The 15,787-nt window shown below is 42.6% G+C and overlaps 1 protein-coding gene and 1 long non-coding RNA gene across 7 annotated transcripts in view; one reads left to right on the top strand and one right to left on the bottom strand.

The window, feature by feature from the left end:
• Nucleotides 1-15,787, top strand: part of LOC126989104 (phosphatidylinositol phosphatase PTPRQ-like) — a 100,760-nt gene that overhangs the window by 43,162 nt on the left and 41,811 nt on the right. For 2 of the 6 annotated variants that reach the window (XR_007742885.1, XM_050847677.1), the window contains exon 5: nucleotides 4,601-4,670. The exons of 3 other annotated variants lie outside the window; for them this stretch is intronic. Coding sequence is in view for 1 of the 3 variants with exons in the window: in XM_050847677.1 (XP_050703634.1) it covers nucleotides 4,601-4,670 (70 nt within the window). In the remaining 2 variants the exon portion in view is untranslated. Of the gene's footprint in view, nucleotides 1-4,600; nucleotides 4,671-15,565; nucleotides 15,635-15,787 lie in introns of those variants that run through there. One more of the 6 variants, XM_050847679.1, reaches the window with a different exon arrangement.
• LOC126989105 (uncharacterized) lies at nucleotides 9,957-11,826 on the bottom strand. The gene is made up of 2 exons (XR_007742886.1): nucleotides 10,559-11,826; nucleotides 9,957-10,385 (listed from the first exon to the last, which is right to left on the bottom strand). It is a non-coding gene; the product is annotated as an uncharacterized LOC126989105 (long non-coding RNA).

Raw genomic sequence — 15,787 nt, 5'->3', positions numbered from 1 at the left:
TCCAAGCCCCAAGTGGCTGTCGAGCAGATTAATTCACAAAGGGCAACCTTGTAATGAGCCAATAGGTTTCTGTTGCCTGCATTTCCATGTTTCCATGTTTCATATGTGTCTTTATATATATATATATATATATATATATATATATATATATATATATAGAGAGAGAGAGAGAGAGAGAGATTTTGACAAGTTGGTGAAGAAGGTAGGGAAAATCAAGGGTCAAATCAGAAGTTTATTCCTGACTAGTTTCGCTTGGTACAGCTTCTTCAGAGGAATGAATACACCAGTGAAAGCATGCTGTATTTATACACAAAGACAAATCCCTAAATGGTAACTTCCTAGGCTTCCTCCTCGGTGGTCAGGTCGAGTCATGTGGATCTCGCTTGGGTGAGTGAGGTCTAGGGTGTGGTGGTAGCCGTTGGTGGCCCGCCCCTTTAATGGCCTGCCTTGCCGTGACTGCCGCTGTGATCCTTGCCCATTTTATATCACCTGTTCTCTGGTTAATATTTTCATTCACTGATATATGTAGCGCTTCCAGTACCTTCCTCCGTAGTTTGCTTATTCCTTTCTCCAAAATCACCGCCCCTTCCCAATTAGGTAAATGCCCCCTCTCGTCAATATGGTTCACTAGTGCGCTCGTGTGACGGTGGTTACGAACGTCTGCTTTATGTTCTCTTATCATTTTGCCCAGGCCTCTGTATGTCTCGCAACCATTACAAGGTATTCTGTACACAACACTATCTTCATTATCATGGTCATTCCTCTAAGATGTCACTAATTCACCGATCTTTTTTTCCCACTGTCACACCACCACAGTACCTGTCGGACGTAGCGCGGTGGTGAGAGCCCATGCTAGTTTCGAATCGGGGACCACTATGTAACCGTTTCCTTTTGACTTTTTCTCAGTCTCTCCCCTCTGCATAATGTTCCGTGTTCCTTAATGGGCAAAGGATAAGAGAACATAAAGCAGACGTTCGTCACCACCGTCACACGAGCGCACTAGTGAACCATATTGACGAGAGGGAACATTTACCTAATTGGGAAGGGCGGTGATTTGGAGAAAGAATAAGCAAACTACGGAGGAATGTACTGGAAGCACTACATATATCAGTGAATGAAAATATTAACCAGAGAACAGGTGATATAAAATTGGCAAGGATCAAAGAGGCAGTCACGGCAATGCAGGCGATTAAAGGGGCGGACCACCAGCAGGTACCACCACCTAGACCTCACTCACCAAGCAGGTCCACATGACCCGACCTGACCACCGAGGAGAAGCCTAGGAAGTGACCAGTTAGGGATTTGTCTTTGTGTATTAATATAGGATTCTTTCATTGGTGTATTCTTTACTCTGTAGAAGATGTACCAAGCAGAAACTAGTCAGAATAAACTTCTGATTTGACCCTTGATTTTCCCTACTCACCTTCACCAATATATATATATATATATATATATATATATATATATATATATATATATATATATATATATATATATATATATATATATATATATATATATATATATATATATATATATATATATATATATATATATATATATATATATATATATATATATATATATATATATATATATATATATATATATATATATATATATATATATATATATATATATATATATATATATATATATATATATATATATATATATATATATATATATATATATTCAGACATTTCCAGAACAAATGTCAATCGTGTCCTCTTAGCATATATATATATACTTTGGTTGTACATTCTTTTTTTTGATCAGTGGGATTCTACAAAACATACTCGTACATATAAAACAAGGAAATATCTATTTACAAAATATACAAATACATATCTAATACAAATACAAAAAAAAAAATAACATGGAAATGATAAAATGATTTCCCGCGTACAGATGACAGTAGGGGAAGTTTAGGCGCAGCCCGATCAGGGGATTATAGTGTTCGGGAAGGGCAAAACCTCTTGGGACAAGGAGAAAGAAAAACACAAATCAAATACAAAAACAGAAACAGTGAAGTGATGAAATTATTTCCTTGTGCAAATGACAGTGGTATAAGTTTGGGCGCAGCCTAATCAGGGGATTATAAGGTCCGAAAAAAGCCTCTACGATCAGTGAGGGCAGGCGTTGATCCATTTTTTTACATCAAGGACTGGCTCAATGACAATAAAGTACCCCAAAAAGCCCGCTACTCGCCGCTCCTATAAAAGATAAAGTAAAGAGTAGCCAAAGAGAGGTCAATTTCGGGTGGAGGCGTCTTGATACACTCTTCTTGAAAGAGGGTAACTCATAGGCAGGAGGAAATACAGAAGAAGGAAGGCTGTTCCAGAGTTTACCCGTGAAGTGCATGACAGAATGGAGATGCCGATTAACTCTTGCCTAAGGGGTTGGGACCGTGCAGGGATGAGCAGGAGTAGAACGTCGTGTGCAGCAGGGCCGCGGGAGGGAGGCTTGCAGTTAGCACGTTCAGAAGAGCAGTCAGCGTGAACATATAGATAGAAGATAAAAAGAGGCGGAATTTAAGAGATGAAGACTATCAGTAAGAGGTCTTATAATACCGACCTTAGACTCCACTCTGTCTAGGAGCTGTGTGAATGAAGCCCCCGCCCCCAACACGTGAGGTGCATACTCCATACAAGGGCGGAAAAGGCCCTTATAAATGGAAAGTATCTGTGCAGGGGAGAAGAACTGGCGGAGACGGTACAGAACGCCAAGCCTAGAGGAAGCTGACTTAGTAAGAGAAGAGATATGAAGTTTCCAGTTGAGATTTTGAGTTAAGGATAGACTGAGGATGTTTTATGCTGAAGGAGGTGATAGCTGAGTGTTGTCAAAGAATAGGAGATAGATATCTGGAAGATTGTGTCAGTGGATAGGTGGAGAAACTGTGTTTTGAGGCGTTGAAGGACACCAGGTTCTTCTTGCCCCAATCGGAAATATGTAATAGTTAGGTCTGAGGCTATGAGTTCTGCAGCCTCCAGCCTGGAATCGTTTAGCTCCTGTTGAGTGGGTCTTCTTTTAAAAGAAGTTGAGTAATGCAGAGTGGAGGCATCGGCGTAGAATGGATAGGACAGTTCGTTTTGGAAAGAAGATCATTAATGAACAACAAAAGAAGTGGGAGATGGGACAGAGCACTGCAGGACACCACTGTTAATAGGTTTAGGGAAGAACAGTGACCGTCTACCACAGCAGAAATAGAACGATCAGAAAGGAAACTGGAGATAAAGGTACAGAGAGGATAGAAACCGTAGGAGGGTAGTTTGGAAAGCAAGATTTGTGCCAGACCCTATCAATGCTTTTGATATGTCAGCGCAATAGCAAAGGTTTCACCGAAACAGCTAAGAGAGGATGACCAGAATCAATTAGGAAGGCAAGAAGCTCACCCGCAGAACGCCCCTTGTGGAACCCATACTGGCGATCAGATAGCAGGTCAGAAGTGGATATATGCTTAAGAATTTTCTGGTTAAGGATTGATTCAAAAGCTTTTGAAAGACAGGAAAGTAAAAGCTATAGGACGGTAGTTTGAGGGATTGGAACAGTCACCCTTCTTAGGCACAGGCTGTATGAGGCATACTTCCGGCAGGAAGGAAAGGTAGATGTTGACAGGCTGAGACGAAAGAGTTTGACCAGGCAGGGTGTCAGCCGGAAGCACAGTTTAAGGACAAAGGAGGCACTCCATCAGGTCCATAAGCCTTCTGAGAGTTGAGGCTAGAGAGGCATAGAAAACATCATTTGGAAGAATCTTAATAACAGGCATAAAGAGGTCAGAGAGGGGACGAGTAGGAGGAATATGCCCAGAATCATCCAGAGTTTAGTTTTACAGAAAGTTTGAGAGAAGAGTTCAGCCTTAGAGATAGATAAGACGGCAGTGCTGCCGTCAGGACTAAGGAGGGAGGGAAAGATAAAAGTGAAGTTGGATGAGATGTGTTTGGCTAGATGCCATAAGTCCCGGGAAGAATTAGAAAAAGCAAGGTTTTGGCATTTTCTATTTATAAGGGAGTTTTTGGTAAGTCGGAGAATAGATTTGGCACGATTCCAGGCAGGAATGTAAAGATCATGGTTAGTAGGAGAGAGAAGGCTCTTGTACCTTTAGTAAGCTGCCTCTCTATCTTTGGAAGCACGAGAACAATCTAGATTAAACCAAGACGATTAAGCATCAGGAGTAGAGAAACTACGTGGTATTTATGCATCCATTCAGTGACAATCACCTTTGTGATGTGCTGGGCACACACAGAGGGGTCTCGCTCCTGGAAGCAGTAATCATTCCACGGAAAATCGGAAAAGTCATTCCTCAGGTCGTCCCACTGATGTGAAGCAAAATGCCAGAAGCATCTCCTCTTCGGTGGGTCAGAGGTGTACAGGAGCGATAGGGCAGGATACATAAATAAGGTTGTGATCGGAGGAGCCCAACGGAGAGAACAGTTTGACAGAGTAAGCAGAAGGGTAGAGGTAAGGAAGAGGTCTAGTATGTTGGGCCGCTCTCCAAGACTGCCCAAGACTGTCTGTTTGTACGTCTGTATGTGTGTGTGGGTGGGTGAGGTGCATATGTGCGTGTGTGTGTGTGCTAACATGCTTCTGTCGTATTCAGATTCGAGGAAAGACCGAAGACGTGTATCAGCTCGGTGCTGAGTCTGAAATCATCGCCACCACGCTGGGAGGTAAGAAACCCTTCCTTTCCTTGCTTCCCCTCTTCGTGCATTCTTCTGGCAGTAGTAGTTGTCTTGTGTGTGTGTGTGTGTGTGTGTGTACAGTTTTGAACGTTGGTACTGTTCCTCAATCCAAATTAAAGGAAATGGTCGTAGGCTAAAGACGTGGGTTAGAGGCAAGTGCTAGAATGGATACAAGGATGGACGGGACACTTTGGCCCAGGTCTTGGTGTTGGTTTTGGAGTGAGTTTGGATAGGTTAAATTATGTATGTGCACACACGCATACACACACAAACCTGACCTAAGCAAACCTAAGGTAAATGACTCCCAAGCAAAGACCAAGACACACCAGTTATTTTATTATTTTCATTTACGGCCTTTGGCGATGGTAGGCTTTCAGTCTGGAGCCTGATGGTCGGCCACAGCCTTTTATGGTGCAAGCCAGTCTTTATAGTGGTGCCATCTTGCTAGGCTCATACTGGTCCTCAGGTTCATCTCTGATCCTCATTTAGAATAATCTAGAGTCCGGGATGATAGATGGTCTTCAGGGCAGCATGTAAGTAGTCTTCGACCACTCAGTGATGACTAAAATTGTCAGCTTGTGGCAGCGGACGTCTATTCTAACCATTAGCATTAGAGCAAGGTGCTCATTATGACTCAGCGCATTCATCTAACAATGCAGAGGAAGGTGACTCCTATTATGCCTCATCTACAGAACCTGGGAAAGTGACAAGTCTGCGAATGGAAGAGGCACACGGGACTTCCCTGCTGGTGACTTGGGATAACCCAATGGATAGCCCCCTTAATGAAGAGCTTGAGTCCGTCATAGTGTCAGGGGGAGTACAAGGAGATGCCCCAGGATGGCAACACCTTACGGTGGGACTACAGAAAAGTTTTCTTATAAACCACCTTCAACGCAACACTTAATACACCATCAAGGTTATTATATATTTACCTAGTTGTGTTTAGTTATATTTGTTTTATACGGGTGAAAAGCTACGCTCGTACTGTCTGTCTCTTTATCTACTATAATCCAAATTGGCCTTAAATTCATGAATCGTCTTTGCGTGGACCAAATTTTTCCAGGCCGCTGCAGGCTCTTGATTCTGTTGTATTTCATACTATTATCTTCTTTGACCCCTTTTTCATCCCGATCAGCAACCTATATACTGTAATCAGATCTCCTCTTCCTCCCCTATGTTCCAGTGTTGGTAGGTTCAACTGATTCAATCTCTCTTCATATGTTAAATCTCTTAGTCCTGGAACAAGCTTTGTTGCTGCTCTTTGAATCCTAGGTGCCGAATATAACATTTACAGTAAGGCCTTCAGCACGAACAACATACTTCAGTCCCTTTGCTCTGAACACGTCCAGTTCGCTAACTTGTGGCACAATTTTTTTACTACGTTTCGGACTTGTTCCTTGCCGATGGCATCCACTTAAACCCTGTTGCAGCAGCCCGTTTCGGAGGCTGCTCTGTGACAAAGTGGCTCTTTGAAAGTAAAAAACGCCAAGGTGAGAACACCAGCAGCTCCTCCGTGAGGAGCACTCAATCCGCGCAACCCCCCGACTCGAATCACATTAAAGCTTGAACATGAAAGAAAGTAAAGTAACTGCTAGTAAAGAAAATGTGCCAGATATCAGAGAGCGAATTTCGTAAGACTCCGTCTTCCTACGTAACAAATTTAAAGACTTTGACGCACTCGTAGCTATAAATCATTATCACGTCATTGGAGTCACAGAATCTTAGATAGACACTTCAAATAGAGATTTCATTGCGGAATATAGATTACCGGATTATATGATTTTTAGTCATGAAAGAGAGAACAGATAGGGTGGAGGCGTTATCTTATATATCCACAACTCTCTCCATCCAGTATCCGTGAAAAAAGATTTTATAACCAATGTGGACACGGTCTTCATTGGAATTAAAAATAAGTCTTAAAACAGTAGTTGGACTAATCTATAGACCGCCAGGGCAGACTCTTGATATCGACCACGCATTATGTGAATAAATATTAGAAACAAGTAGCAGTTGCGAGGCAGTAATTCTGGGTGACTTTAACTTGCCAGTGAAATGATGGAGCGAACTGTTGAACTCTCATACAGTGCTAGATCTGTTCACAAATTTATTAGAAAGTGATGTACATCAACAGGTTCAGGAACCAATTCGGGAAAATAATATACTTGATCTTATATTTTCAATGACAGCTGATCTAGTTAACGAAGTAAATGTTAACATAAGAAGAACATAAGAACGTAAGGAGTCTGCAAGAGGCCGGTTGGCCTATACAAGGCAGCTCCTGTACATTCAACCCCCACCTTACCTCACCATCCATGGCTTTATCTAACCTCTTCTTGAATGTATCTACGGTATTGGCACCCACAACATGGCTCCCAAGCCTGTTCCATTCGTCCACCACTCTATTGGTGAACCAATTCTTGCCTATGTCTTTGTTAAATTTGAATTTGTCTGACTTAAAACCATTGCTACGCGTCCTACCTGGCTCTTTTACTATTAAAATCTTATTGACACCCCCTCTATTAAAGCCCTTCATCCATTTATAGACTTCGATCAAGTCTCCTCGCAACCTTCGCCTTTCTAGAGAGTGTAGATTTAACTGCTTCAGCCTGTCTTCATGAGGCAAGTTTCTCACCCCCTGAATCATCTTTGTCATCCTCCTCTGTACAGATTCTAACATCTTGATATCCATTTTATAGTAGGGGGACCAGAACTGAACTGCATAATCGAGATACGGTCTAACTAGTCCCTAAGTAAGTTTGAGGATGACTTCCAGCACTCCTATTGCTTACGCTCCTTGAGATGAAACCAAGTACTCTGTTTGCCCGATTTTTAGCCTGAATGCGTTGAGCCGTGGGACGGAGGTCAGCGCTCACTAGGACTCCTAAAGGTGCCTTCCCACATAGGAAACTTTTGATGGAAACTCCACCGTGACCCCAGTGCAACTAGTTGCAGCGGTGTTACAGCGGTGTTTCCTCCCAAGTCACAACGGTGTTTCCATGAGTCACGCCGGAGTCACGCCGGTGTTTCCATTGTTTCCACGAGTAGCGTCTTGATGGAAACTTTGTTGAACTGTCCAAAAAAGTCACAGCGGAGTCATGCCGGTGTTTCCGTGGGTCCGTGTCACGGCAGGTCACAGCAGGTTACAACAGGTCACCACGGGTTTCCTCGTACACCGCTGTCACCGCGGTGTTGCAGCGGTGTTTCCATGATGGTGGAGGAAAACGCGTTTGTAACACCGGGGTGACTCTGCTGCAACTGTGGAAACACCGCCGTGACACCCCTGCAACACCGGCGTGACTCCGTTACAACTATGGAAACACCGCCGTAACACCACTACAACACCACCGTGACTCAGTTGTAACTATGGAAACACCGCCGTGACACCACTACAACACCACCGTGACTCAGTTGTAACTATGGAAACACCGCCGTGACACCACTACAACACCACCGTGACTCAGTTGTAACTATGGAAACACCGCCGTGACACCACTACAACACCACCGTGACTCAGTTGTAACTATGGAAACACCGCCGTGACACCACTACAACACCACCGTGACTCAGTTGTAACTATGGAAACACCGCCGTAACACCACTACAACACCACCGTGACTCAGTTGTAACTATGGAAACACCGCCGTGACACCACTACAACACCACCGTGACTCAGTTGTAACTATGGAAACACCGCCGTAACACCACTACAACACCACCGTGACTCAGTTGTAACTATGGAAACACCGCCGTAACACCACTACAACACCACCGTGACTCAGTTGTAACTATGGAAACACCGCCGTGACACCCCTGCAACACCGGCGTGACTCCGTTACAACTATGGAAACACCGCCGTAACACCACTACAACACCACCGTGACTCAGTTGTAACTATGGAAACACCGCCGTGACACCACTACAACTCCTCCTACCTCTTATCAGAGAGTTGTGGGTGCAGTCGGATACGATAAAAGTGTAACCTCCAGGTTTGGCAAGGAAGTTAGCCCGTTTCGGACACCCCCCTCTCTCCCGACCGCTCAACCAATAGCTTTCGCGACCTGGTCATAACCTGACCTGAATGGCTGGATGACATATAATGCTCCTCTCTCTCTCTCTCTCTCTCTCTCTCTCTCTCTCTCTCTCTCTCTCTCTCTCTCTCTTCAACCCACCTCTCCGCTAATCCCCTACTCAGATAGACACACATGCAAAAATATATCTGTCCGTATCACTTCCTCACACATTAACGCGAATACATCTCAAATACCCCTACACAAAAACACACACACACACACACACACACACACACACACACACACACACACACTGAAAAGTATTTCTTCAAAGTGCTGTTCATCTTTACATTTATTAGCGAATAGAAATATACACAACCTTTTTACCATATACTTGCTGAATATTAGATGAGTTTCATACGCTTACAATGTAGTACAATAAAATGTTTAACATACAAATTGATACAAATAGATGGCAAAACACACACACACACACACACACACACACACACACACACACACACACACACACACACACACACACACACACTCCGTTTATTACTTGAGATAATTATTAGAAAAGCTACATGTGTATACACTGCAATATAAAAAAGTTTATTATATAACTTAAGTTGGCCGTTTGGGACACCCCCCTCTCTCCCGACCGCTCAACCAATAGCTTTCGCGACCTGGTCATGACCTGACCTGAATGGCTGGATGACATATAATGCTCCTCTCTCTCTCTCTCTCTCTCTCTCTCTCTCTCTCTCTCTCTCTCTCTCTCTCTCTCTCAACCCACCTCTCCCAGCTAATCCCCCTACTCAGATAGACACACCTGCACCCATATCATATCTGTCCGTCTCCCTTCCTCACACATTAACGCGAAGACATCTCCAATACCCCTACACACACACACACACACACACACACACACACACACACACACACACACTGAAAAGTATTTCTTCAAAGTGCTGTTCATCTTTACATTTATTAGCGAATAGAAATATACACAACCTTTTTACCATATACTTGCTGAATATTAGATGAGTTTCATACGCTTACAATGTAGTACAATAAAATGTTTAACATACAAATTGATACAAATATATCGAAAAACACACACACACACACACACACACACACACACACACACACACACACACACACACACACACACACACACACACACACACACTCCGTTTATTACTTGAGATAATTATTAGAAAAGCTACATGTGTATACACTGCAATATAAAAAAAAGTATTATATAACTTACTTTATTAAAGAGTAGCAATACACACACATTCTCTCTAATTACTTTATGAAATATTAAAAGAACTTTATATTTATTTATCTTTAGAACTCAGTACAACAGTTGCACTTCATGACATGTTGTCTTGCCAATGGACTCTACCTGCAGGCGAGTTATAGTACTCCTTCAAGTATTCCCTTAGTCTTTCCTGACGCAGTTGAAGTGTTCCTGACGAGAGGTTCCACTGGTACAAGGTTATCCCCTTCTCTCCATTGGCCTGGTCTCACTTCGTGTGTTTCTGGGTCTTCCACGTCAATCTGCCTGGAATGTTCGGTAGGGTATCTCATTTGTAATAGGTTATGGAGGCAGCAAACAGCCATAACCACCGACTCTACGTTCTTCGGAAGTAAGGGGATTGTTGAAAGAAGACACCTGAATCTGGAATGGAAGTAATAAATATAGAAAAATACGGAACACTTGAAAATAATCAAACGACATAAAGTAGCACTAATAGGTAGTTGCCAAATTTTATGTTCATAAAATACATAGGTACATTACTTTCATTACAAACATAAACACAATTTTAGGAGATCCACAGTAATTAAACTTACCTGCTTGACATAATTCCAAAGGCATTTTCAACTACCCTTTTGCCCTGGACAGTCTGTAGTTGAAGATACGTTCTTCTTGGCTCATGTGCCTGCGCTGAAAGGGCTTCATCGTCCACGTTCGGAGAGCGAAAGCATCATCGGCCACCAAATGATAGTGAACTGGCTTGTTGTCGTTTGGCAGGGGTTCAGGATCAGGTAAGCCAATTGTGCTCGCTTCTAGAGCCTAACAGAGTTGCGTGTCAGAAAAAAACCCACCACCATCAGATGAATGACCATAAGCCCCGACGTCCACGTACAGGAATTTATAATCAGCATCTACCAACCCCAACAGTACAATGGAGTGGAATCCCTTATAGTTGAAGTATAGAAACCCGCCTGAAGGAGGACACCTTATGGCCACATGTTTGCCATCCAGGGCACCTATGGTGTGGTGAAAGTCCCACCGGCTTGAAAACTCTATGGCAACCTTCTTCCATTCCTCGGGATTTTTAGGGCATGGCATTACTTCTTCCAAGTACTCCCTGATTATTGCCTCACAGGTCTCTGAAATGATCTTGCTTATTGTGTTAGGGGCCGTTCTAAAAGCATACGACAGGCTTTTGTAGCTGTCTCCTGTAGCCAGATAACGTAGTGTTATTGGCAAGCGCATCCCAGGTTCAAGTGCCTTTCTCCAGAATGCGTCCTTCTTCTCAATCCTATGCGTAATCCTTGAGACCACTTCGTCAAACAGTTATTTGGGCATCCGCAGGTAGTTCTTATAGCTTTGGGTGTCTTCGAGAGAGAGTTCTTGGATTAAATTATCATAATGGCCAAAATCTTATCGCCTCAAAAGCCACTGCCTCGTCCAGTACGACCTTTTCTTTTGCTTCTTTCTTGAGTTTTTTTTTCCCGCAGTTCCATTAAGACATGATCTGTCTCGATCTCCTCTGCTAGAAGGTCCAACTCCCCTTGTAACAATTTTATTTCAGGGCAAGGCGACATCATCCCGCACACGTGAAATCACACACTCTCAGGCACAGACGTATGTGGAATGAAAGGAAAATACTCGACCTTCTCCATTTTGTAGTTTACAGCGAAGTCACGGCGGAGTCACAGTGGTGTTTCAGCAGTGTCGCACTAGTTGCAGCGGTGTTACAGCGGTGTCACAGCCGTGTCACGTCGGTGTCACGGCGGTGTTGTGGCGGAGACACAGCGATGTTTCCATGACCAAAGTTACGGCGGAGTCACGGCGCTGTTTCCACAGTTGCAACGATGTTGTAGCGGTGTTACAGCGGTGTCACGTCGGTGTTGCAGTAGTGTCACAGCGGTGTAACAGCGGAGTCACAGCGATGTTTCTATGACCAAAGTTACGGCGGAGTCACCACGTTGTTTTCTCACAGTTGCAGCGGTGTCACAACGGTGTAACGGTGGTGTTACAGCGGAGTCACGGTGGAGTCACGCCGTAGTTACAACGCAGTTTCCATGGCCAAAGTCACGGCGGAGTTTCCGTGGGCCCGTGTTGCAACAGGTCACCACGGGTTTCCATCAAAAGTTTCCTATGTGGGAAGGCCCTTAAGTCTCTCTCACGCCCAGACTTGCTTAGAGGAGTGCCATTTAAGGAATTGTGTGAGGGGTTATTCCTACCTACACTCAGAATGTTACACTTCCCGACATTGAATTCCATCTGCCACTTCCCCGCCCAATCATTTACACTACTAATTCCTGTGTCCAAGTCATTGCTGTAAATAATAAAAAGCAGAGGACCCAGCACCGACCCTTGTGGGACTCCACTCGTAACACTGCCCCATTCAGATTTTTTACCATTGATTTGCACTCTCTGCTTCCTACCATTAAGCCACGCCCTGATCCAGTTCAAAACTTTCCCATCTATGCCGTGAGCCTGTAATTTTAGTAATAGCCGGTGATGGGGAACTTTGTCGAACGCTTTACTGGAATCTAGATACAATATGTCATAGTTTTCATCTCGGTCAACCGCCTCGATTACTTTAGTGTAGAAGGACAGCAGGTTAGTAGGGCAAGACCTACCCTTTGTGAACCCATGCTGTGAATCATGAATTAAATTATGCTTTTCTAGATAGTCCCGAATGCTCCCAGCTATAATTGACTTCAACATTTTTCCTACAACTGATGTTAAGCTAATTGGGCGATAATTTGAGGTGGCTGACTTGTCTCCCTTTTTGAAAATCGGCGTCACATTAGCTACTTTCCATTGATTAGGCACATACACAGAATTTACCGACATCTTAAAGTTATCGGTAAGCGGGCCACTGAGGACCTCCTTGCACTCTTTCAGCACCCTTGGGAATACTTCGTCTGGGCCCGGTGATTTGTTTTTCTTCAACCTACTAATTACATCCTGGACTACTTGCCTAGTGATGATCTCATCCCTCAACTTCTCGTTCTCTCCGCCCAGTTTTTAGTTCTAGCGATCACCGAATAATCACATTCAGCATCAAGATGAAAGAAAGTAAAGTAACTGCTAGTAAAGAAAAGGTGCCAGATTATCAGAGAGCGAATTTTGTAAGACTCCGATCAATTCTTAATAATACTGACTGGACTGTAATTTCTATGGAAACAGATATTGAAAAATCGTTGGAGGCCTTCACCACAATATTGGACCAGTCCATAAGCATATGCGTACCCTATCGTAACAGACGTTCAACTTTTAAGAAGAAAAAAAACAGATGGTGGAATAACGATATTAAAAATAGCCTCTCTCTTAGAGAAAATCACGTATACAGTAGATACAGCCAGAGTGAGGCTGACAAACTAGAGTTGGGCCGAATTCGCAGTGAAACGAAGAAATGAATAAAACGAAATAAGAAAAATCTTGAAGAATAACAGAAACAAGTAAATCATATCCTAAAGAATTGTTTAGCTATGTAAACAATAAAAAGTCACTTACTTGTAGTATCGGACCGTTTGCTAAGGTAACCACACGAAAGATGAAAATGAAATGGCTACAATCCTAAATAACTTTTTCGCATCTGTATTTACCAACGAAGATTGTTTATCACCCAACCACCGAAGGTTAGAAGGACCGAAAAGATTTTAAATGGCGTGCTCATCTTTAGAAAGTGACATTTTACGCACAATTGAAAAGATTAAAGTAAGCAGAGCTCCTGGTCCAGACAAAAGTAGCCTAAGTTTCAAAGAAATCAAACATCAAAGTTGTAAACCGCTCTCTATCTTATTCAATAAATCTTTAACAACTGGAAAACGTCCGTCGGATTGGAAACTAGCAAATGCCACACCAATTTTCAAAAAGGGGGACAGGTCTCATCCAGGAAACTATCAACCAATTAGCCTGACATCAATTCGAAGAAAATAATAAAATAAGTAGTTCGCAACATGGCTTCCGTAGTGAACGTTCGTGTTTAACTAACTTACTTGATTTTTTTTCATTATATCCTTAGGTGTTCGATGAAAGCAAATCAGTAGATATCATTTATCTGGATTTTCAAAAGGCATTTGATAAGGTCCCCCACAAACGGTTGCTGTGTTAACTATTGGCGGACGGTATTTCGGGTAACGCTCACAATTGGCCTGTGGGCTGTCTCTAAGCGGAAACAGAGAGTAGTTAGTTCTAAACGGTGTCTCTTATAACTGGCTCGATGTCAGAAGCGGTGTACCACAAGGATCAGTGCTTGGTCCCATGCTCTTCTTAATTTATGTCAATGATATCGATGATGGGCGCACTTGCAAAGTATCAAAATTTGCTGGTGACACAAAAATAGCTAGTAAGGAAACTACGACACTCGACGAAGAAGCATTACAATCAGATCTAGAACGATTTGCACGTTGGGCCAATCAATGGCAAATTAAATTTAACGTTGACAAATGTAAGTAGTACACATCGGAAATTATAACAATCGCGCTCAGTACGTAATGAATGGCCAAAAACTTTCTGAAGTAAGTAAATAAACGGATCTTGGAATCACTATATCAAGCGATTTAAAGCCCAGTCAGCATTGCTCAGAGGTAATTAAATCCGCAGACAAATTGGTTGGCTTCATTGGACTAGTCATAATAATAAATCGGAAAAAAGTAATATTAAAACTGTATAATTCTGTTTCGACCCCAACTAGAGTACTGTGTGTGTGTGTGTGTGTGTATATATATATATATATATATATATATATATATATATATATATATATATATATATATATATATATATATATATATATATATATATATTTTTTTTTTTTTTTTTTGATAAATAACATTTAAAAAATGGAATTTTTTGGGATATGGGACGCATAAATGAGATTTCCATTAATTTAAATAGGGAAATTCGTTTTGGATTACGAGTTTTTTTATTTGCGAGCAAAATTCTGGAAGAAATTAAACTCGTAAACCGAGGTATGACCGTATATGAATATAACATCTGCTTGTCTGTATAATTTTCTATTACCTTCCTTTCGTTATTCTTCTCTTCCTCTTTTCGTATTTTTATTTATTCATTTCTTCCAGGTTTGTACTACACCCATAGGTCCTGTCTTCTCCACCTGTTCCATGCAGCATCTCTTTCTCCCTTCTTTATTTCGCATCTTCAATTAAAACCAAACTATCTTTTTAATCTCCCTTCCCCATTTTTGGTGTGATTCACATTAGTCATTGTAAATCTCGAGTGAATACCCCCGACGACTTTGCATGAAGGTCAGAAACGAGAGATCTTAGGGTACAGCTGAAACAACACACACACACACACACACACACACACACACAAACACACACACACACCCGGGAGTCGGGATGCAACACCTGATTGACACCCAGCACCCGTTCATTCACTGCTGGGTGGACAAGGGCACGGAAAAGAGGTGGCTGCCCATCCGTCTCCACTCCACCCAGGAATCGAATCTGGGACATCTCTTTTGTGAGGCGAGCACGCTGGCCACTGCACAGTAGAGCTCCTTTGTAAATGTATCTGTGTATTTATGTGTGTGTGTGTGTGTGTGTGTGTGTGTGCTTACCTACTAATATCCCTTTGTCGTTCTCAGGTTCAGGGGAAGAACAAAGGCGTGGATCAGCTCGGTGCTGAGTCTGAAATCACCGCCACCACGCTGGGAGGTAAGAAACAATTCCCTTCCTTGCTTCCCTCTTCGTGCATTCACCTGGCAGTAGTTGTCTTATGTGTGTGTGTGTGTGTGTGTGTGTGTGTGTGTTTGTTTGTTTGTTTGTTTGTGTGTGTGTGTGTGTGTGTGTGTGTGTGTGTGTGTGTGT

Source organism: Eriocheir sinensis, unplaced genomic scaffold (genome assembly GCF_024679095.1).
Source record: "Eriocheir sinensis breed Jianghai 21 unplaced genomic scaffold, ASM2467909v1 Scaffold1051, whole genome shotgun sequence".
Lineage (NCBI taxonomy): Eukaryota > Metazoa > Arthropoda > Malacostraca > Decapoda > Varunidae > Eriocheir > Eriocheir sinensis.
The sequence above is the reverse complement of the archived record's forward strand: the minus strand, read 5'-3'. Positions and strand labels throughout refer to the sequence as shown.